Here is a 24737-nt window from a genome sequence, read left to right on the forward strand (position 1 = left end):
GCATAGCAGGTTGCTTTATAGCATGGCATGCTCATAATACTGTCTCTTCCATAACAGATCTTATGATCATGATGCTATCACAATGTTTGCTAATATTTTGGTGTGGATATCCTGTCCTTTCTCAGGTACTAGCTGTACAGGAAAAACCCACAGTTCCTCTCAGCTGGATTCTACTTTGATTTTCCCACTCTAGGTTTATGTTCGCAGCACAGACATTGACCGGACGTTGATGAGTGCCATGACAAACCTTGCAGCCCTGTTTCCCCCCAAGGTATTAGCCTCTGGAATCCCAACCTGCCCTGGCAGCCCATCCCAGTGCACACAGTCCCTCTTGTGGAAGATCGGGTCAGTATTCTGGGAAAACCAGCAGATTCTATTGGGCCTGGAAGGCGGGAGGCAGGTTGCTCAATACTTGTGGGTTTAGGAGTCTGGACTCTTCTTGGGCTGTGCAGCCTTAATTCTTTCCTAAATAAAAGTGCAAAGGACAATGTAGGACATAGAAAGCCCAAGGCAAGAGAGAGTAGGAACAGAATGTCTCTTTAGATCTTTATCATCTATTTTGTTTTGCCACTCTTTCAACTTTTGGCAATTTGTCCCTATCTATCTACGCACACATACACACACACACACACACACACACACACACACCTCCCAGTGTTTAATTCTTTGGTGCCCCACACAGGTTCTCCTCCATCACAGAATATCCTAAGACCTCTTTACCCCATGAAAAATCCCCATTTCTAGGTAGGAAAAAAAGAATTGAATTGAATATATGATTGGAACGCAACACTTTTTATGTGTCATTATATTTACTTTTGAATGGACAATATTATTGTTCTCCTTTGATAGCCAGGGAAATAAGTGCTTAGAGAAGTTAAACAAAATGGACCCAAAGCCACACAACTGGTAAGCATCACTGCTGGAACCAGGCAATTCCAGAACAATTTTCTTCTCTGGAAACTAGTGCTTCTCAAATTTAGCTACATATTAGAATCACCTGACAATTTCGTAAAACTCCTAATGCCCAGGGGACTCTCCATAACAAATTAGCATCTCTGAGGTTGGAACCCAGGCATCGGTATTTTTTAAGTCTCATCTGAGGATATGTTTTTATTGATATTAGAGAGAGGGGAAGGGAGAGAGTGAGAGAGAAACATCAATGTGATAGAGAAGCATTGACCGGTTGCCTCCCATATGGTCCCCACCAGGGATCAAACCCACAACCTTTCTGGTGTATGGGATGACACTCCAACCAACTGAGCCACACCAGCAGGGCCAGACAGCAGTGTTTTTAAAATAATCTCTCTAGATGACTCTAGAGACAGCCAAGTCTGAGAACTAGTGCTGTAAGGCAAGCTGCTTTGAGAGAAACTCAAGTTTATTTACACTGGGTAGGACTGATCAATAATTCTTTAACCTTTTCGGAGGAATTGCTATTTTTTAATAGTAATAAATCTAACTCATCTCCCAGGTGTAGAATCTAAGACTATATGAAGGAAATAGTTTAGGACAGTGGTCGGCAAACTCATTAGTCAACAGAGCCAAATATCAACAGTACAACGATTGAAATTTCTTTTGAGAGCCAAATTTTTTAAACTTAAACTATATAGGTAGGAACATTGTTATTAACTTAATTAGGGTACTCCTAAGGCTTAGGAAGAGCCACACTCAAGGGGCCAAAGAGCCGCATGTGGCTCGCGAGCCGCAGTTTGCCCACCACGGGTTTAGGACAAGGAATCCTTCTAATCCCTCTTCAGTCACAGTAAAAGCATGACCATCTCATCTCTCTATGAGCTCAGCATGACCACTGGACCCTGACTGTAGCCCAGACAACTCTGGGGTAGGTTGCTATCCTCTTGGCCCTGCCAGTGCTCCTGGAAATGTGATTCAATTGCTACATCTGGTGACTTAAGAATTTTTCCCAACCCTGTCAACCTCACTCTAGGTAAATCTATTCCAGACAATTTTTCTACTGTTTCCTGAAAAGTCAGGATTATTTATTTATGCCTCTTTCCATCACATAATCAGGAGTGAGGTATTATGACTATCAGTATTCTTAGGAGTTTGTGAATATATTCTTCCAAAAAGAAAAAAAAGTCACTTTCAACACAGCCTTTGCTGCTTAAAGAGTGGACAACAACACTAAATTTAGCCAAGGTAGACCAAGGTAGCTGTTAAATCCTTAATCCGGAAAGGTAGTAATTAAATTAAATGGTAAAGAGAATACAGGTCCTTTTAGAAGAGGAAGAGAAAAACGGGGAGAGTGAGGGAGAGGAAGAGAGAAACAAGTAAGATTACCTATCTATGGCTTCCAGCTCCCTGCTCTCTCAGATAAAAACAGTCCTCTAATATCAACTAAGAAATCTAATGAAATCAAGCAATACAAAGTTATCCCCAGAGCTGTGCTAAGTGCCGTAGAGAAATATGATGCCAGGTTTCTTCATTAATTTATGGATCCATTTGATGAAAAAGATTCACGTGTGAAATGTGTAGCATACAATGCAAGATGGTGAGCAGTGATTTCAAATACAAGCTGTACATGCTGAAGGAAGTCAGAGAATGAGATGTACGTGGAGCTACCAAAGGGCAGTCAGTCAGTCATTCAGGTCTTTGTGGAGAGAGTGAGAACTTGAACCAGACCTTGGAGGAGGGGTAGGAAAGAGAGGAAGGCAGCCAGAAGGCAGTGAGTGAATAAACAGAGTGCTTGCCCTTCTGTGTTCCGAGTTCATATTTAGAAAGAATGAAGCTGTCTTGGGTACAGATCAGAGAATCCAAATTTAATAGCCAGAAGGAATCATGAGGCTGAATGGCAGTGTCTTATAAAAGGAAGGCTAGATTTAAAGTTGGGAAAAACCTAGGTCTGAGAGCCAATTACTTCAGACACTTGACCATGAGTAACCTCCCAGCACCTCAGTTTCCTTTTCTGTATTTTGAGAACAACAGTCGCCCCCTAACTCCTTCCTAGGGATTTGAGAAAAATAAGTTAGTTAAGAAATGGAAAAGACTTTGTAAACTGCAAAATTTTTGGCAGATGTTTAGGTATTATCCTATATGATAAAAGCATAGTATGCAAATAGTCCCCTCGACTGGGAGTTCGACCAGGGGGTGGGGCCGGTCGGGGGAAGGGAGGGAGGCCCTGGCCGGCAGCTGGCAGATGCTAGTGACCCTACCAGTGCACGAATTGCATGCACTGGGTCTCTAGTTCTATATATTTTCAGCCTGGTTCTTTCAATATGTGGGATGAGGAAACAAGTCTAGAAAGGTGAAATAATTCATTAAAGCCTAGACCTTTAAATGAACAGTCTTGTGCTTTTTCCCTCAATAATGTCATTTCTAACTATGGAAAAATTTGAAAGCCATGCAATGAAATTTGACATAAAACAGTAGATATAAAAGTATACTTTTTTTTCAGAATATCAACTGTAATTGAAAAATTAAAATTAAAAAAATTTTAAAGTATACCTTCTTCAATACCATACATGGATGATGAGTAGTGCTTTGAGGCATTTGTCTGACAGTGACTTAGAAGGAAAAGATACTTGAGCCTCTGACATGGTTGAAGCAATTCAGAAATAAGGAAATGAGGGCTTGAAATTAGATGGCAAAGACGTTAGGGGAAGGAAAGACAGGTAAGACAAGTGACACACAGACTCAGAAATGACAGGAAGCAACTTATATAAAAAAGTGTTTTCTCAGTGGCTATTAATATGCCAGGCCCAGTTCCAGGCATTGATGACACATGCGTGAACAGGATAGTCAAGATCTGGTTGTCCTCGAGTCTATATTTTATAGGATATAGATAAGAAATAAAGAAATAAAATAATTTCAGATGGTGATGAGCTCCTTGAGGGAAATAAAACAAGGCAATGTGGTGGCTGGGCAGGATGGTTAGAAAATCCAGGGTGGGAGTCAGTGGGGGAGTGTCTCAAGCAGGAAACAGTCTGCAGAGACCTCAAGCCTGTGTGTCCAAGGGACGTCCCAGGCCACAGTGTTGCTGGAGAGGAGTGAGTGAGGAGGGCAGTGGGATGCAGGGCCGAGCAGTCACTAGAGACCAACTGTGAGTTTAGGTTTTGTTCCAAGTAAGATGGAAAGCCAATGAGGATTATAAAGCACAGGACGGCATGATCTGACTGAGGCTGTAAAGGGATTCATGTTTACACAAATCAAACAAAAAGGATTTGTGGGGCTGCTTGTGGAGACGGCATGGGAAGGTAGGAAGGGTGGACACCGACCTATCCAACAGGAAGCTCTCAGTGGTTGAAACACAGGTTTGGGTGGCTCGGACGGGAAAGGGACAAGGAAGATCGGGAAAAGGGGTCTCTTCTGGAAATATTTTGAAATCAGCAAGCAAAAGGGATGAGCTCATGAAGCAGGATGATCATCTTGCCTTAGGCAACAGTAGAGAGATGGCAAAGAGGAAACGGTTCAAAATGAAGAAGTTGAGCTCAGCTTTGTACATGTTACATTTGGGGAAGAAGAGAACCATCCAAGTAGTGATATCTACCAAGGGCTAGAAATTCAGGACTAGCCACAAGGGGAAAACAAGAGCAACAAAATAAAGGCGGGAGTCACCAACCTGTAGAGTATGGTTAAAGCTACAACCGCTTGTTGGGTTTAAACTTATTTTTGCATGGTCACTTTGTCCTCACAATAGGTCTTTAAATATATTTTTCTATTGATTTAATATTTTAACAACAGTCTGCAAATTTGCAAGAATTAAGTCAATGAATGGTTGAATGGTTTACTTGATCTCTCAAGATTCTTTCCCGAACCTGTAATTCATTTCTCTGTACTCATGTGCACCTAGTCAGGAGGGAAGCAAGAGATTGGTTATTATTTCACATGGAAAAACCAGGAAGTGTGAATATTTACCAATAGCACAATTCTCTGTAGGCAAGTTCATGAAAGGAAAAAAAAATGATTTCCAGTTCTGGGTGCATATTCTACTTTTAAGACCAGCAGATCCCTTACCTCTTCCCCCTCAATTTTAGGATTTCCATTCAGCTCAAAACACATTTGAATCTCTTATGAATGTCTCTTTGCACCTAATGTTTAAAATATGGTTGCAGCTTCCTTAGCAAAGTTCTTCTGACTAACAAAGGTTTTATGATTTTTCTTTTGTCCTCAGTTGCTATTCCTGCCTTTCAAGAACTGCCCTCGTTTTCAAGAACTAGAGAGGGAGACTTTGAAATCGGAGGAATTCCAGAAGAGGCTGCAGCCTTACAAGGTTACAAATGGTGTCTTTTCATGTGTGCATGAGTATGAGGGCCAAGTCCAAGGGCGGAGCTGCAGCTTCTTGAAAGTGTGGGTGGAACGGGCCTGCAGTGGCTGGTCTAGGCCAGTGGTCAGCAAACTGCGGCTCACGAGCCACATGCGGCTCTTTGGCCCCTTGAGTGTGGCTCTTCCTAAGCCTTAGGAGTACCCTAATTAAGTTAATAACAATGTACCTACCTCTATAGTTTAAGTTTAAAAAATTTGGCTCTCAAAAGAAATTTCAGTCGTTGTACTGTTGATATTTGGCTCTGTTGACTAGTGAGTTTGCCGACCACTGGTAGGCAATCGGTGAGGCTGTTTAATGAAGGTCAGTCATTATTTCCTCTTCCCCATGGCTGTGCTGGGACCACAGGCAGAAAGAAGCCAGTCCCTTTGGAATCTTATACCCATGTCCCTGAGCGGAACCAGGTGAAAGTGTGTGGCTGGATCAGCATAAATGCAAGTCTAAGATGATCTGCATTATTTTGAGGCTGAGGGGCTGGGCCTACTATATACAAAGGATAGGTTTGTGTGTGTGTGTGTGTGTGTGTGTGTGTGTGTTTTAATGTTTCTACTTTGTGAAATGCCCCTTTTCAAGACTATGCAAAAGGTAAATTATGTTCCAAAATGCTTCCCAGAAATTGCTGCCAGTTTCATCGAGCAGATAGCTGAGTGCTGGTCTCATTAAGTGGCAATCTAAGAATAATACAGCATGTAGAGAATGTTTGCATCTCATCCAAATTTCACACTTACGGCCAGACACCAGGTCCTGGTTCTGCTGTGTTGTCCTGGGGTCCTTTGACCTGGGGCATGCTTTCCCTTCTCACCTTGGCCACTGATTTATAAGTGAGTTATACGTAACCTACTTCCAAAAAGAATTTTGATGCAGTGCGCTTCAGTCTGCTTCCAGGACAAACAAGAGCACGTGGCGGTAAGCCAGCCTTTGCTCAAACTTTGAATGCAGTAATGAGAAATGATGAATTAGTATTTGTAAAAAAAAAAAACATTAGATATGTTTTAATTGATTTTTTAGAGAGAGAAAGGGAGAGGGATAAAGAGATAGAAACATTGATCAGCTGCTTCCTGCACACCCCCACTGGGGATCAAGCCCTAACCAGGGCATGTGCCCTGACTGGTAATTGAACCTCTTGGTTCATGGGTCGATGCTCAACCACTGAGACACTCTGGCTGGGTTGGCATTATAGCCAGTAATACTGGCACACATTTCTGTAAAGAATAACAGTTCCGCCCTAGCTGGTTTGGCTCAATGGATAGAGCGTCGGCCTGCGGACTGAGGGGTCCTGGGTTCGATTCCAGCCAGGGGCACATGCCTGGGTTGCGGGCTCGATCCCCAGTGGGGGCGTGCAGGAGGCAGCCGGTCGATGATTCTCTCTCATCATTAATGTTACTCTCTCCCCCTCTCCTTTCCTCTCTGAAATCAATAAAATATATTTAAAAAAAAAAAAAAGAAGAAGAACAGTTCCCAGCAGGGGTAATCTAGTCAGTAGAGGCCCGGGATACTACTAAACATCCTATAATATGTGGGGCAGCCCCCCACAACAGGAAGTTATCCAGCCCAAAATATCCACAATGACGTGAAACCTGGTGTAGAAATGTCTTTCCCTCTCCATGTGTTTCAGGATTTTATGGAAACGTTGCCAAAATTGTCAGGATACCATGGCAAGGACCTTTTCGGAATTTGGAGTAAAGTCTACGACCCTTTATTTTGTGAGGTAAAAGAAAAAATATATTAAAAATGAGCTTGAAATCTGGTTTTGATTTATGCCTACTTTGAAATAGATGAATACATTTTCTTTTGCTTTTTTTTTTTTTTTGCAGGTGTATTACTTATACTTTCTTTGATATTGAAACATAATTCAGGCCTTCTTTATATTAACTAGAACATCCTAACTTCTTCTCACCATTATTTATGTTTTCACCCTTTAGAAAATTGCAAACAAAATGGCTTTTCTTCTGTGCCTTTTCGCTTATTTTTCAGCCACTCAGAAATGTTGGGCTCCTGTCATGGATTTTAATGAAAAACACAATGTTATTGTACAGTAAGATAAAAAAAAAAATCTGATTTCTGGATATAAAACAAGCAAACCAACTTTAAGCCACTATTGAAAATGGTTTATCAGGAAAGGATCTCTTCCTTGCCATGTAATGCATACAAAATAACCTTTGAAGCTAAATTAACTATACTGAGTTTTTCAAGGACACGTGATGCTGCTCACTCACGTGCTCCACCTGCTGGCCAAAAGGAATACTCTACAATCCTGGTTTCCCAACCAGTTCACGGAATCCTGGGGGGAAAGTCTGACAAAACTCATGTCCACTCCTCATTCTGCGGTCCTCGTGAGTGTCTGCGGGGCAGCAATCGCTTTCATAGTTCCATCGCAATAACAGGTGACACCGTTTGCCCCCCTCCCAAGCACACGCTACGTTCCCAATATTCTTACTTTTTCATCAGCACCTGTTTCACGGAAGCTATGTCAGTCTATTTATTAACACTCTTCAATGGAGACAAGAGCCCACATTTTGGTTCCGGTCTTGATTTTTTTCTTTCTTCCTTATTACAGTTTGATCTGAGTTATTCGATAATGTGATCATGGTGTGTGGTTCTTTTTCACCTCTTTCTCTCTTGTTTCCTCACTTCTCACTTTTCTTTGGTGTCTCTCTCTTCTCTCTCTCTCTCTTTCTCTCTCTCTCTCTCTCTCTCTCTCTCTCTCTCTTTCTCTCTCTTTCTCTCCTGCCTTTGAAATTTAGGCAAGCTTAATTAACTTTCATGGCAGATAATAAATATTGGCACAGCATCTCTGCCTGCCCTGCTGTATAATTCAGTCATCAATTTACCAAATGCCTACTGTGCGCAAGGTGGAGGCTTTCCTCAAGAGGCAGTGAACTGGAAGCTGGTGGGAGTAGGAGTATATTATCGAAGGCTCTAGAAATATCTTACCTTCCCATCCATCCTTTTAGGCTGCCATTCAGCTTTTAAGGAAACATCATCTAACCCTATTGGCTTGGTCTTCCCCCAAGGTTAATAAAAATATTTCTAAACCTCTCATAAGAGAATAAGGTATATTCTTGCTCTACCACACCCTTACTCTGAAAAATACGAATTATCCTTTGACCCAGAGTTAAGCCCAAAGCTATGGACTTGGTAAGAGGGGGCAGATTAGTTTCTGTGATTTTTTTCTTCTGAAAATCAATGCCACTATTTATCACAGAGTAAAGTTTTCCTAGAAGGAAACACAGGACACGAAAGGCTGGACCCAGTAGTTCTATGGGGTGAAAGAACAAAGAAGGCACTCAGGAATAAAAATACACCTCTCTTCCCTTTTTCTTTCCTGCAGAGTGTTCACAATTTCACGTTACCCTCCTGGGCCACAAGGGACACCATGACTAAGTTGAAAGAATTGTCAGAATTGTCCCTCCTGTCCCTGTATGGAATTCACAAGCAGAAAGAGAAATCTAGACTACAGGGGGGTAAGTACATTTTTAAAAATGAGAGGAGCAAATTGAATTTGTGGTTGCATGATACAGGTCTAAGTCCTGGTTCCACCACTAATCAGCCATGCGACTTTGGAAAAATCACTTGATCACTCTTGTACCTACCAGTTTTCCCTGATGCAAAACCAGGATAATAATGATATCCACTTCATAGGTCATAAAGATTAAAATGCACGAAAATATTCAAAAGGCTTAGGACAAACACTACCTGGTACATAATATGCTGAGGATAAATGTTATGCGTTAGTATAATTCTTAGTATTACCTACTCTGGGCCTTAGTTCTCCCATCTGGAAAATGAAGGCTTTGGGCTAAAGCTAAATGATACTTTTCATCCTCTTCAGATCAAAGAATCAAGGATTTTGTATCTGAGCCCCGTGAAAATCAATGTGTCCAGTGGCCTAGAGGATGAATTTTTCAAGTGGGGGGTATGACAAAAGTGGCCTGTTTTCCCGAAACCCTTGGCGGTAGCTATTTCGAAAGTTAATCAAACATATTTTGCAGACTGATGATAGCCTTTAGAATAATACCTATTGCAATTGGCAAGCTTATGACTCAGCTTAAATTTTTCCATTGGTGTTACCAAGTGTTTATTTCTCAGTGATGCTTCTCCTCAGCTATGGCCCTTCGTAGCATGAGACATCTTATCATAATGAAGGTAACCCAGACAAGAGGATGCCAAGCCCTTATAACCAGGACAGGTGGGTGGAAGAAATAAGCCAGGACCAGGCAGGATGGAGATAGACACTGAGGCTTCTGAGGGCATCAGGTAGGAGGTCCAAGACACCAAAGGGTGTGTCAGGTTCAGGTGTTGTTAATATAGACATTAAAACTAAGGAAGAAGAGCAAGAGAAGGTCCATGATGTCAGGCTGACATAACAATGAAGCAATCCTACGCCATAGGAGACGGTTCAAGTCACATACTCTACACAGTTTGAGGAAAACAGTACAATCACAGCAGGACTCCATCCATGGCCAGACTCTATTTTCATGGGGTCAGGACAAGTTCAGCAGAATCCCAGAAGAATACAGAGAAGCAAAGCATCCTGGTGGTTGGACCACACTGGGAGGAAGTTCGCTTGGGACTGCATAGCTAGAGAAAGAATGCAAATCGCCAGCCAGAAGAGGAGTCAATTGTAGCTACCAAAAAAGAGTGATGGAAGCTATAACCAGAAGAGCAGCTAATGAGGCATGTACTCCATATGAGGCGTACAAAGTAGCTTGTGGCAAATGCTTGGGACAGTGGTCATTAGTGATGTGAGGAAGTTGCAGGCCTACTGTCACAGAAGTCTTGATTGCATGGCACAGAGGCAGACATGGTAGAAATATACAAGTTCTTACTCCATGCTAAGGGTATGGGCAGCAAGATCCAGCCTTTTGGGAAGGGAGAGCATCCAGAGATGAGTCTTTGATAGGATCTGGTATATTGGAGGAAATTAGCAGGTAGGATACAGACTGTGTGTAAAGGACAGAGCCCAGGAAACAGCTTCATCCTATGCACTAAATAATGAAATGATGCAGAGGGTGAAAGTTGGGCCTCATTGGCTATATAAGCACCAGGCCTCATACATGGGCCCCCAGGTGCCAGCATTATGACTTAATACCAAGTCCCATTAGATGGTGGAGGCAGGACTCTTGATTTCTTTCTTCCAACCTAGTCATGGGCTCAGGAGTTCAGCCCCTTGCCACTGAAAATGCAGTTCAAGGACCAGCAACATCACCTATCATGGGGCTAGCAATGCAAAACCTCAGGCCCTACCTCAAACCAGCTGAATCAGAATCTGCATTTTCTGGAGGAAGTCCGGTGCTGTTGATAAGCCAGGAAATTGTTTCCTGAGTGATACCTGCCAAAACACTAGCTCAGCCTATTGTTCTGATCTGGCTAGGCAAGGGAGACTTGTCAGCTGAGTGCTTGTTGAATGATGAAGTGACTGGACGCCACCCTGCAGAGAAAACAGGTGTTGTCTGGGTGACAGAGTCACATGGGAACATCAGGACGTTGAGCAGCAGCTTCGGACCTCTTCCAAAACTTTGTGTCCTATCAGTTGGTTTCTGGGGTGACACTGGTGGGTAATATACGCCCTCAACTCACCTGCTACACACACACACACACACACACACACACACACACACACACCAAGAAAATCCTTACAGTTCGCTTAGAAATATATGGCTGGTCATACTCATATTGATGGAAATCTCTGTGTGCTCTAGATCAGGGGTTGGCAAACCACACCCTGTAGTCCAAATCCAGCCCACTGACTATTTTTTGGTAAATAAAATGTTATTGAAACCCAGCCACACTCGTTCTCCGGTCATGCCTATGGCTGCCTTTGTGCTTCCACCCAAGAGTGAACAGCTGCGACAGACCCTATGGCCCACAAGGCCTAAAACATCTACTGTCTGGCCCTTTTCAGAAAAAAAGTGTGCCAGTCCGTGCTGTGGCCCAAGAGTGAGGGAAGTGGCGTTTATGTCTTTCAACCAATGGCATTTTGTCTAGTTTATGCAGATTCAATAAATGACGCAATGGGGAACTCAGCAGCTAGCTTATATTGCAGCATGGTCTAATGACTAAGAGCAAGGGTTGTGAAGTAGGACATGCTGGGTTCAGAGAAGCTCAGCCTGTCTGCTCAGAGTTGTGTAATCTTGGACAGGTCTCTGGACCTCCCTGAGTCTGTTTCCCCTCCTATAAGACATCATTACTAGATACCAGAACCTGGGGATATTTGTGATAGTTCCCCCTAGTTTCTCCGAAGACCAGGTGTACAATCACTCCCGGCCAAGAGCTAATAGCATTCCATTATCAGCGCTGAAGCCTGCTGCAAAGGCACCTGCTAACAAGGGACAAGTTGATAGAAGATGGCTGTCATGACTCACAGAAACTTGGCTTCAGAGTTTAGTACTGAGGTGGCATGAAGATCAAACTGAAGTTCTTAAGGGCTCCCTGAAGGCAACCTTCCCTGGGACAGAAAGATGTAGGCCTGTTGGAGATGTAGTATCCAGCTGCTTCCATTTTGTTTTTGTTTTTGATTTTTTAAATATGTTTTTATTGATTTCAGAGAGAGGAAGGGAGAGAGGGAGAGAAATAGAGACATCTGTGGTAAGAGAGAATCATTGATTGGCTGCCTCTTGCACGCCCCCCACTAGGGATCAAGCCCGAAATGTGGGCCTGTGCCCTGGCCAGAATCGACCCTGGGTCAATGTTCAGCCACACTGGCCTGGCCAGCTTCTTCCATTTTTAATCAAAAAAGTCCCAGCATCTACAGAAAGCAGGTCACCTCCCCCCATCCCATAATTATCCTTTATTGTGCTTATTGGTATACAGACCAATAAAGTATCTTCTGACTATTTTATGAGCTTTCTGAGGACAGGAAATGTGTGATTCACCTAGCAAAGCATCTGGCCCATTGAAGCTGCTCAGTATGTGTCTATTAACATCAATGTCCTGCTCATTCCAAAAAAAAAAAAAGCAAAAACTGCTCATTCTTAAGACAAGCGAGCACATGTGTAATAGAGTAGAGAGACCACCAACAGAGACACAAGGGTCTTCAGGTGATGATGGCGGAATCCCTGAGGCAACATGCTCCCCAAACAGCACCTGGCACCACAAGGGACCCTCAGCCTTCAGCGTCTGAAAACAGGATGGAGACCGAGTTGTGCATCGCCTTTCACCACCGCGGGAGCCACAACTACCAGATATGAAGGGCAGAATCTCTCAGCTATGAAGACACATGAAGCTAAAGATGCTGCATGCCCCCCTAATAGTGACACCCAGGAAACCTACAGAAATGGTCCGCAGGAATCAGTCCATGAACTGGACAGACGACCAGAGAACTGCTTTCTCCCATGGTCTCCAACAGGCCTGACTGCCAGAGAGTGGAAGCAAGAGAGGCGAAGACAGAGAAGTACACACCATGTGGTCACTTCGGGACTGCCCTGGAGGGGAGCATTGGCTAACAACTGTCTGGGAAAAAGCCGTCTGAAATACCTTCCACGTTGCTCAGCCTCCTAACTTACACAGTCAATTGCACAAGTCAGAATTCAGTAAAATAATGCACGTAAATCACATGGCTAGCCCACGGCAGATGCTCAACCGAAATGAGTTCTTTTCCTCTCTTCTTAAGTCTTGAGAATCATGACAGAGAGAATCACTAAGTATGAATTAACTGAAAGCTTATTAACTAAAATAGAAGCCCATGTTTGGTCCAGCTCCACAGTTGCTCTATCTTCTTTTAGGTGTCCTGGTCGGTGAAATCCTCAATCATATGAAGACAGCAACTCAACCATGGAACCACAGAAAACTTATCATGTATTCTGCAGTAAGTATTTTTGTCTCCACTCAACCTCCACTTGTTCAGGTGTGTCATCTCTTGAAGGTGGGGCCCTCATTTTTTAAAAAATATTTTTTATTGCTTTTTAGAGAGAGAGGAAAGGAGAGGGAGAGAGAAACATCCATGTGAGAGTGAAACATCCAGCTGCCTCCTGCACACCCCCTAACTGGGGATCAAACCCACAATCCAGGCATGTGCCCTGATCAGGGAGCAAAGGGACAACCATTCAGTGCACAGGACCATGCCCCAACCAACTGAAAAGTCAGTTGCACAGGTTTCCCTTAGTTTCTAATCTGGTTTCCAGTTCTAACTGGTGTGATTCTGGGACGTCACACATCTATAACACCAGCCAGGGCAGGGCCTTATCTTGATCATCACTTCCTTATTACCCAGTAGGTGGTAAACACCTGTTCAAAGCTTTTAAAATTAAATACATAATTCTGGCATTTGAGGAATTTGCCATCTAACACTGACCACATGAGTCTATACAGAAACACCATACAGAACAGTATAGAAATGCCATCAAGCCAGTGCTTTGGTGCCTCGAAGACAAGCACTCACTTTTCCAAACCAGGGCATCAACAGGAGAGGAGAAGCTGAGTGCAGGACTTGGTGATGGACTGGAATGTGGGTGGAAGGCAATGATGTGGAAGGAAAAGGCAATGTTTCAAACCTCGATAACTGGGAGGAAGATGGAACCATTAACAGAAGTAGTCTTAGGCCAGATGAATGTACCAATTAGACAACTGGGTTTGAAATTCCAGGGGGTGGGGCATCCAAGTTGAAAACTCCAGATGGTAAATGGACAGGTAGAAGAGGGAAAGGGAAAGAGTTGAAACTTGAAGTGAGAGCTGCATTTGGGTACAGAAAGAAAAGAGAGAGATCTGGGAGAAGACTTCCTCCTTGGAGCAGGAGAGACAGGGGAAGAGACACAGGTGGAAGAGACACAGGTGGAGGGGAGTTTGCAGGGACTATGCCCTGAAATGCCCATCCATGGAGTCTGGGACGAGCAGGGAAACTGGACACAGTATGCTGACTCAGTCTTCCACCCACCGTCTCCATGACAGAGGATCTTGCAAATGTGGTGTGGCTAGAGAAAGCCACGCTTTCATTCTGCACACAGATGGAAGAGGTGATTGAAGATACAGGGAACTCTGCTTATCATCAGGGGTTCTAGATGGCATAGACCAGAGAAAGTGCTCTGTAGTGCTCCCTGGAGAGAGGCAGGCCTGGAAAGTCAGTTGCACAAGTTTCCCTAGCTTTTAATCTGGTTTCCAGTCCTAACTTGTGTGATTTCTGGGACATCACATATCTATAATCCATTTCTTTCTCTAGTAAACCAGTTCTAACCCCTTTTTGAATATGTCTACACTGCAATATAGCTTAGGCAAACAAATGTTATACCCACTTGGCAGATATGGAAGTTGAAGATTTCATAGAATTAGATAGCTAATCAGTGACAAAACCAGTCCCCTATGCCTCTCAGCCATTCTGGGATAAACATTGAACAATTTTTTTATCTTTTTTAAAAAATATATTTTATTGATTTTAGAGAGGAAGGGAGAGGGAGAGAGTGACAGAAACATCAATAATGAGAATCACTGATTAGCTGCCTCCTGCACGGCCCCTACTGGGATCGAGCCCGTAACACAGGCATGTGCCCTTGGCCAGAATTGAACCTGAGACCCTTCAGTCTGCAGGCCAACACTCTATCCATTGAGCCAAACCAACTAGGGCAGAACAATTATTTTTTAAAATATATCTTTTTATTGTTCTCTGAGATGGAGGGAGAGAAAAAGAAAGATATAAAAATCAATGATGAGAGAGAATCATTGATCAGCTGCCTCTGACACACCCCACACTGGGAATCAAGCCCACAACCCAGGCATGTGCCCTCACTAGGAATCTAACCATGACCTCCTGGTTCATAGGTTGACGCTCAACCATTAAGCCATGCTGGCTGGGCTGAACAATTATTTTTAAGCTATACACTCTACTTCCTTATATTTTGTTCTCCTTAAACATTTATGACCTCATATATTCCTCTCCAATTTTAAAACCCCAGATCATTCTATACACAAAAATAATCTAGCATTAATATGTTCCAAAGTATTTTAAAATTTTAATGAAAATGACACAAGCTAAAAGAGAGATGCCTCTGGGAAAAGGCATGGGGGAAAAATCAGAAGACTTGGCTTAAATGTACTTCCTTTCTTTGGGGGATTATGTGACAGTAAGTGAGCTACTTAATTTTTCTTGGGTCTGTTTCTTCATCTTTTAATTGGACGTAGTGATGTGTATGCAAATCTGACTGCCTAGCACACAGCAGATGCTCAACCAAAATTAGTTCTTCTCCTCTCTACTTCTAAAGTCACTAGGGGCATGGGGAATTTAATTGAATCACAAACCATCATGGTGCTTTACAAATGCTGAATATATACCTATTGAATATAAATCTGAAACCGAGGTAAAGATTAAAAAGTGATTTATTTCCAATCTCTGCAGCATGACACTACTGTAAGTGGCCTACAGATGGCGCTAGATGTTTTCAATGGAATCCTTCCTCCCTATGCTTCCTGCCACTTAATGGAATTGTACCTTGAGAAGGGGTAAGTGTCTAAAGAGGTGCTTTTCAAAATTAATATCATTGGACCTGAAGTTTTTTTAATTATTATTTATATTGTTAGATTAACTGTATTCTTAAGATATTTAATTTTCAGTTAGGTACATAAACTTAAAAATCATATACTACATTAAATAATTCACTAAGTTAAAAATATTGTGAGCCATGCACATTTTATCAAACAATTATATCCAAACTTCTGTATGCATCTTAACTTGTCTTCACCACTAGAGCCAATTGTGAATCCCCTAAAACTGTTTACCAGCTATATTAACTAATGAGAGTAATTTTGGCTGCTGTAGAAATGAACCTTGAATTCTCAGAGGCTTACTTAATTCAATGGAGATTTATTTCTCAATCATTCATCTGACAGTTCAATGTAGATGTTCCTAGTCAGTAGGAGCCACAGGGTGATTCAGGGACCCAGGGTTCCATCTTTTGGACCTACAGTTTTTAAGAGTGCTGGGCTCATCTGCAGGCAGCTTGCAGAAAGGATCAAGAGGGTGGAGAAAGCAACCTGCTTATGAACCACCTCAGCCAGAAGGGGAACCTATCACTTCTACTTATATTCTACTGGCTAAAATTAGTCACTTGGTCCAACTGAGGTGCAAGGGGGTCTGGGAAATGTAGTCACTCCTCAGCTTTAACTCCGTTCTATGGAAAGAGAATCACAAATGTTGAATGACTTTGGGTCATCTTTGCCATATCATCTTTTTTTAAAAACTATTTTTTAAATATGTTTTTATTGATTTTAGAGAAAGGAAAAGAGAGGGATAGAGAGAGGAAAGTATTGATTGGCTGCCTCCTGTATGTATTCTGATGGGGACTGGACCCAATAACTGGGCATTTGCCCCAACTAGGAATTGAACCAGTGACCTTTCGTTGCACGGGACGAAGCTCAAGCAACTGAGTCAAACCGAACAGGACTGCCATATCATCTTCAGATAAAAATGCTGTCACTGGAAAAGTTGTCCCCAATAAAAGTACTCATTCCCATAATATTAGGGACGTTTTTAAAAACTTATAAGTGATTACATATTTGTTTATATGGCTTTTTAAAGTAATGTTTAAAGGCTTGTTTATAACAACATCCAAATGTGCAATTGTGAGGTTATTATACCCTGCTCCCAAAGAAAAAAGAAATCACTAAATCCTATTTGAATTTCTCTCCGGCCTCTTTGGCAAATGACTTTCACAAGCACTTCATACTAGCTCTACTGAGATTGGTTTAGGACAATGCACCTTCCCCAAAAAGTACACTGTTTTTTGAAAACAAATATGGAGAGAATCCTCTTTAATATGAGAGAATGTAAGGATTTGAATATAAATCCTCACTTTGTCTTTCTGAGGTATAATTTTGATAAAGTCTTTGCTGTGTTCAAACACATATGTTATGTATTATTCAGTTCCATGTTTATGACCTGGTTAAGGAGAGGGGAGATGGATTCATTCATTCAGAGGAAAGACTGAAAAATACTGAGGGATGAAAAGAGGGAAAAGGAAGGAGCAAATGAGAAGCATAGGAGAAAAAAAATAGGAGAAAGGAACCCCTATATCCCACCCCAATACTTACTCAAAGGCTCATCAAATCACCCCCAACTCCTCCAACCACGGCCTTTCAGCTTCTTCTCTGATCAAGTATTCTGTTCTCCACCTCCTATGCCCCTGGTCATCTAACAAACCAACCCCCTCTCCCCATTTCCACCCTCTTGATCTGGCCCACCTCCACTATCTTCCCATTCTTACCCCTAAATTAGTTAAAATCTACCTATTCCCATACATTTTTCTACTAGTCCCTCAGTTGGTGGGTTACAGGCTAAGTAGAAAGAAATTCATGGCAGTTCAACAATACAAAACTAACAGAGCTCTCTCCTCTACCTTCCTCCACCAGGGAGTACTTCGTGGAGATGTACTATCGGAATGAGACTCACCATGAGCCATATCCCCTCACGCTGCCAGGCTGCACCCCCAGCTGCCCACTGACGAAGTTTGCTGAGCTGGTTGCCCCTGTGATCCCCGAAGACTGGTCCACGGAGTGTAGAATCACGAGCAAACATCAAGGTACTAAGGACATTGGGGATTAGGGTGCACGCAGAGCCCTGCAGAAAGGGCAGAATGCCCTTCCTTAGGGTGGACGGTGCTTTGAGAATATAACATGACCATTATCCCCCAGATTTAAAAGAAACAGGTTTTTGGTGATAATCATATGTTTCAGGGACCCCAATTTCAGGCAACTCCTACCTCTCTACCTGCCCTTGCCCCCACTTGCCATAAACCTTGACTTGATTTATCTCAGTGTTAATATAAAAGGGCATCAATGCCTACATATAACCAGAGATAAGACTTCGATCAAAATTCCTGGAGCTCCCATGAGCTACATGATTGACCACATAGGACCTTTTGTTGTTTAAAGATTTCAAGATTTTATTTAAGCAGAATTAAATGAGGCTGTTCTTTAAGTGTCTGAAGTGGAAAAGGTTTCAAACAAATCTCGGTGACAGCAAAGACGGGAAGACTTTAATCCTAGGCTAATGGGCAAAGAACCAACTTACCCATTACTTCCAGCCTTCTCACAAGAAGCAAAGAAATGAGCTACAGTAGAGAGATCTGGAGAAGTAATCTACACCAGGAAACTGATCCTATCCTTCAATGTTTCTGTAAAAACGTATTGGGTGGCAGAGCTGAAAAATAAATACTCTTTGTATCCTTTGGCACGGGAAAATTCATGTTACTTTTGATGAAACCAAAAGCAATCTTGCCACCAAACTTTGCTGTACATAATGCATATGTATATGTATATATATATCATAGCAAATAAGTAATTTGATGAGAACAAGATACTCAGGCCCAGCACATCGAGATGAGAGCCCTGCAGAGTGGAGTTGCTCTCGAAGCTCCAAGGTAAGACATGATGCATGTGGAGTTGATATAAGAGAGGAAGTATGATGACGCAGTTTCAAACTGGAACAAAATTAGAAATTTCAGAATGTCCTGAATGCCTCCAAGATCTAAGCTTATTGGAATATTGAAAGTGTGGCTGTGATACCTGTTCTGATGACAAAAGCGATGTGTAAGGCTTTGGTCCTGGTTTCTGCAAAAAACCTAAGCACCCACAGGTCCTGCTGAAACTACTCACTTATATAAGAAGAAATCATGTTCAAATGATGACACTTTGGAGTCCTGTAGATTTGCCACGTGGTAGATGCAATGCATCTAGAGAACAGCGTGCTATGCCATGCTTACTGCTAAAGATGAAATGGTTTCTAGAGATGGTTTCTACTGGGCGCCAGAGTCTAGAGCTAGGCCGTTCCCCTCCCAGTTGGCCATGGGATGACTGACACAAGATATTGATTCACATACTTATTTGCATGATTTCTTTCCCAAGTAAATATGTGGCCTTGGGGATATCATCTAATTATTCTTTCTCCTCCATGCATGTAACTTTCCTCCAGAAGTGAGCTAAGTGTAAAATAGTGAATAAAGTCGTTGTTAGGAAGTTCAATAACCATTACATTTTGATAATGGATGATGAAAAGTGTGTGTTTAATTATAATAAAATTCCCGAAGGACAGATTTTAGGGACATTTTTTGTTTTGTGGCTTTATTTTAATGTAACAGGAGGAAAAATATATAAAGTAAAATTATTTGACTGGCTTACATTAACATTATTCATTGAAAATGTATTTAGTTTGGACTTTTTACTTCAGATAAAGGCGAAGCTGATGGATGGTCTGCATTGATCTATTTAGGATAAAACTTGCTAAGAAAACATCCTTGGGCAATTTATGATGTAGTAGGAATTAAAGAGATACTTATTACACAGAATAACTAGAGTTTATGTCTTATGACTACAAGGGTTGCTATGGGAACAAGAGCTACCTGGATTTCGAGGGAGGGAGGTAGTAAGGAATGTCAGGGAGGCTTCTTGCAGGAAGTGACAACTGACCCATCTGAAATCAGTGTGGATGGGGGTTTCTAATAAGGTGGTACAAGGTACTTGAAAGGCATATATCAAATGTCCTAGTGGCTGGAAGCTGGAATGGATAGGGGAGTTACTCCCCAGAAGATTCCTAAGGGGCCAATTCTAAAGAAATAAAATGTCATCGCCACAATACCCAGGATTCTATTTTGCTCTCTGCTATATCTGCCCTGGGCACCTAGAAGTGCCTATGCCTGGCATGGATTGGTGCTCAATGAACATTCGCTCAGTGAGTGTATGCAGTAGTTACCTTTCCTCCCTGAACCTACTCTTAGAATCCATCTTGACTGGCAGCAATACCAAGTAACCTGGGAGTGTTTTTTGACCCCACCCTCTCCTTCATCCTCCACAGCTAATCTGTCAACTCTTATCAAATCTACCTGTAGTATGTTTGTAAATATTTTCCTCAAAACGCCACTATCAACAATTCAAGATCCACATAGGATGAAATATAATTAAGCAGCAAAATATGTTAAGAAGAAGAAAACTCAGGGACTGGTGTGTTCAAGCAGATCAAGAGAGGAGCGTGTGCATTGCTCCCCAACTATGATTCAACGACTTCATTTTGGTGGTTTGAAGTTGGTCATGGTGTCACAGCTGGAGCATTTTCACCACAGAAATCAGCATATGCCACAGATCAGTGTGTTATTGGTTTTTTTATTTTTGTTTTATGAGATCCAGTTACCAGCACACAACTGGTTTTAGCACATAGAAAGCTTGTTAAGAGTCTATGACATGAGGTGGTCTCCAACAAAGTGAATTTAATATTTGAACTTCTTTAAGTAAAAAAGGTTTGCATTTGTTCTATAGGGCCTCAAACAGTGGTGGTAAGGGCAGCAGGGAAACATTTCAGAAAGACAGATTGTGTCTGTGTTAGGAAATTTCTGGGACTGGGAGTGTCCGTTGGGCTGGTGGTCACTTGCTTTGACGAGACACTGGAGAGCAAGGTGAAGCACCAAAGAGTGTAGGGGTTGAATGGCTCCTTAATAGGGCATCCAAATTTAGCAAATAAAAGTACAAGATGCCAAGATAAATATAATTAATACTTCTAGTAACTGAATTTTTATAAAATATATATATTTAAAAGGCCAAATTAAGGACATTTAGGCTGTTCTGAGAAGCCCAATGCAGGAAGCAGGACAATGTCACTAAATAAGGACATGTTCTAGATATACAGAATGCCTGGCAACCCTACTCCTGAGGGCATTTCTACCCATGAAATCCTACTCATACCTGCAGGCAGTGTTTTCAGCTAGTAGACCCAATTAATTTAATTCTCACATCAATTAAATTAACCAGAGCCTTTGCTGGAAAATTCATGATAAGTCTAAGTTCCATACTGTGTTACTTAAAAAAAAAATTCTTTTTTAGAAAATGCTTTATTAATTCCAAAATTTTACTAACACAATCAGATCTTCACTAGCACTCTCCAAACCCTTACCTCAATCTTCACTCCAGTTATTTCATGGGAAGGAGATTCACTGGTAGGCAGTTCCCGTGTCCCCTAATAATACTTGAGAAGTTGAGACTCTATAGCACATATACACATGCCTGAGAGTCAACCATAAGCCTTGAAGGCAGGATCCATACTTTTTTCCTCCTTGAATCTCCAGGCAGTCTACAATGCCTAGAATCTGGTACCTTCAACCAATATTTGCTAATCGAATAAATGTTCAGCCGTCCATACCTAGCCTGGCTTCCTCATGGCCGGACCCAGATGTCAGAAGCCTGCACTCAGTTGTTTAATAAATAGAGGAAAGCTATGAATGAGCCTCAAATGTGACTGCCCAATAAAGATGCAGTCATGGACTATATATACATATTCATAGATCAACATGTCTGTGTTATTTGACCTCTTATTTCAGCATAGTCACCTTGGTATTCTCTTATTCCCCCATTGCTGTTTAGAGACCTGTTCAATGATACCCATCCCAGCACTTTTCCTACCTCAGAAATTAGGCCATCTGATTGTAATATTTTTTTCCCATCCTTGTTGCCATTATCATCAGTTTTCCCAAGACATGTCTCATCATTCATAAGAAGACATTGGAAACTTGCTTTGGTATATACCAACTCACACCTCATTTCCACTTCTGCCCTCAATCTAAGCAATTTGGACAGTCCTAACAATGCCCCACCTCATATTCTGCCCACCATACCAATATCCAACCCTACATCAGATCAAACACACAGTTTCTCCATTCTGATCTGCTGAGTGAAGCTTAAGGCTGTTGTCACCATTTCAAACTATGAGTGTTGAAATTTCTATTCCAACCGCAGCTGGATCTTTCAACCCTGCTTGGTAAAGGTATTCACTCTTTTCCTGTTTTCTACAGAAAGGCATTGTGTTGTGTGTGTTTTTCTGAAATTTCTAATTCTATCTTTCTATCTTGGCTTTTTTAATTCTCATGATATGTCTAAGAAGACCAAGATAATCCATTGAAAGCCCTTTTAACTTCTGTCACTATCTCAAAATATCTCAGTAGCTTGAACCTGCCTTTACTGCTGTCCCTCTGAAAACATGTTCCTCCTTGAGTAACCTAATTCCTTTCCCTGTTCATATGGTCCCCAACACTTCAGTTTCCTTGGACCTCAATGAGTCTCTTAGCTTCATTTTGTTCCATAGAAGGCTCCATCCCTTCTACGATGAAAACAACCAAATCTTCTCATCAGAGAATGCCCTCCAGTGCCTGTTCTATCTCATTCTCTTCAATCTTAATTTTCTCAAAAGAGTAATTTGCACTCTCTAACTCTATTTCCTCATCTCCCTCTCCTGAACTATTCTGTAAAATGATCAACCTTCCTTCATGTTTTTAATCCGCACCCAAAGACATGTTTATTGATTTTTAGAGAGAAACATCAACTGGTTGCCTCCCATACACACCCCAATCCTTCATGTTTTTTGAAACTTCCTTTTTGAAAGCCATCAGTGCCTAATTCAGCAGCCTCTTTTCCTTCCCCTGACAACTTCACATATCCCCATTATGCAGAGAAAAATACCGAACCTCAGAAAATCACATGCCACAAGTGGTAGGGTCCGAATTCAAGCCTAACACTTTCCAACACCATATTTCTATTATATCAAAGTTCCTTTCCATCCCAAACTGTCTTGTGCACCATTTCCTTAGGGCAAATTCCAAAAAATGGGATTAGTGGGTCAAAGTACATTAATATTTAATAAGTGATAGATATTTATTGAATCCCTATCTATGTACTCAGTATGTCCCTGTGTAGCAGGCATTAAGTTTGCTGAGGAAACAGCAGCAATACAAGACAATTGTCTCCTGTGGCTTGTAGATCTGGGCAGGGAGGTGGGGAAGCAGGCAAGAGGACAGGGAGATAGAATTAAACAAGCCCTAACTGAGCCGGGCAGTTTTGGGAGTTTTTAAAACACAAATTGGGCCATGTCACTTCCATATGTGATAACTGTTTATTTCCATTTGCCCCACGGCAAAGCAGACCTTCCAAAACCTGGATCCCAACCTACATATCTGGTCTCACCTCACCATAACCTATACTCCAGTCACATGCAACTGCTTATTATTTTCCCAAACATACTCTTGAGCTATTCATTCTATCTCCTGGCAAAATCTTATTTACCACACAGGCCCGTTCAGATCTTATCATTTTCTCAGAAGACTTTCCAAACTCTTTCTCTTCCAAATAGAATACCTTGTGTCAATTGCAAGACAGACATATACTTTACAACTCTATTTTACTATGTATCACACTAACTCATAATTATCTATCTGATTATTCCACTGGTATTGAATCTCCTCAAGAGGAGGGATCATAGAACCCCAGAACCTAACACACAGCTGGTCTGGCATATGGTGTGTGCTCTCTGCATGCCTAGGGAGGCATGAAGGAAGGAAAGAGGAAACACCTATTTCATTGAACCACAATGACAACATAGCCAAAAAAATCACTGAAAATGATTTCTGCCCTGGCTCAGTGGTTGAGTGTCGACCTATGAACCAGGAGGTCACAGTTCAATTCCCAGTCAGAGCATATGCCCGGGTTGTGGGCTCAATCCCCAGTGGGTGGTGAGGAATCCTATCAAAGATTCTCATCATTGATGTTTCTATCTCTCTCTCCCTTTCCATTCCTCCCTGAAATCAATAAAAATATACTTAAAAAAATAATTTCCAAATACAGACAGTCATGGACATTATTTTTAAGAATCGCTGAAAGGTCCCAGGTTCGATTCCAGTCAAGGGCATGTACCTGGGTTGCGGGCACATCCCAGTAGGAGATGTGCAAGGAGGCAGCTGATCGATGTTTCTCTCTCATCGATGTTTCTAACTCTCTATCTCTCTCCCTTCCTCTCTGTAAAAAATCAATAAAATATATTTTAAAAAAAAGAAAGAAAATAATTTCCAAATACAGACAGTCATGGACATTATTTTTAAGAATCATTAGTCTCTGCCTTCCTCATTTCCATTTAGTCCTTTCCTTCCTTCCTCAATTCCATTTAGTCCCCTCCAACTTGACACTAACTCCATCCTCAATACTAATGGCACCCAACTCCCAGGTTCTAATTTTATTAATATTCACCTTCTCATGTTGCTAAGAGAATTCCTGACATCATGAGAAAAGCACTGGACTAATAGGAACCCAGAAATTCTAGATCATCGATTCATTCCACAAATATTTATTGAGCACTTGCTATGGGGCAGGTACTGTTGTAAGTGCATTAGATACATTCATGAACAAAAGAGACAAAACTGTCTGCCTTCGTGAAGCATACATTCTATTAGAGAGGGAAGAAGGATGGACAATAAGTAATGAACATGGTAAGAAAGTGAAGATCATTAACACCAGACTGGAAATGGATCTGGGGAGAGGACATATAGATTGCACCTTTGAATGAAACTCCTCCATGCGAAGATGAGATTTGAGAAAGAAGGTGATGCAGTGGCCTGATGCAGAGATATGTGAAAGGAGCATCCAGACAATGATAACAATATAGCAAAGGCTGTAAGGGGGAGTGTGCCTGGCATGTTTGAGGATGGACAAGAAGGCCTGTGCGGCCAAA

General features: G+C 41.8%; 1 protein-coding gene across 1 annotated transcript in view; it reads left to right on the plus strand.

The window, feature by feature from the left end:
• Positions 1–24737, plus strand: part of ACPP (acid phosphatase, prostate) — a 43814-nt gene that overhangs the window by 13584 nt on the left and 5493 nt on the right. Inside the window, 8 exon segments of the mRNA XM_006083701.3 lie at positions 194–266; positions 269–345; positions 5129–5227; positions 6894–6986; positions 8610–8742; positions 13003–13085; positions 15603–15706; positions 17612–17781. Of these exon segments, the coding sequence (XP_006083763.1) occupies positions 194–266; positions 269–345; positions 5129–5227; positions 6894–6986; positions 8610–8742; positions 13003–13085; positions 15603–15706; positions 17612–17781 (832 nt within the window).

The sequence above is a fragment of the Myotis lucifugus genome, unplaced genomic scaffold (genome assembly GCF_000147115.1).
Source record: "Myotis lucifugus unplaced genomic scaffold, Myoluc2.0 scaffold_8, whole genome shotgun sequence".
Classification (NCBI taxonomy): domain Eukaryota; kingdom Metazoa; phylum Chordata; class Mammalia; order Chiroptera; family Vespertilionidae; genus Myotis; species Myotis lucifugus.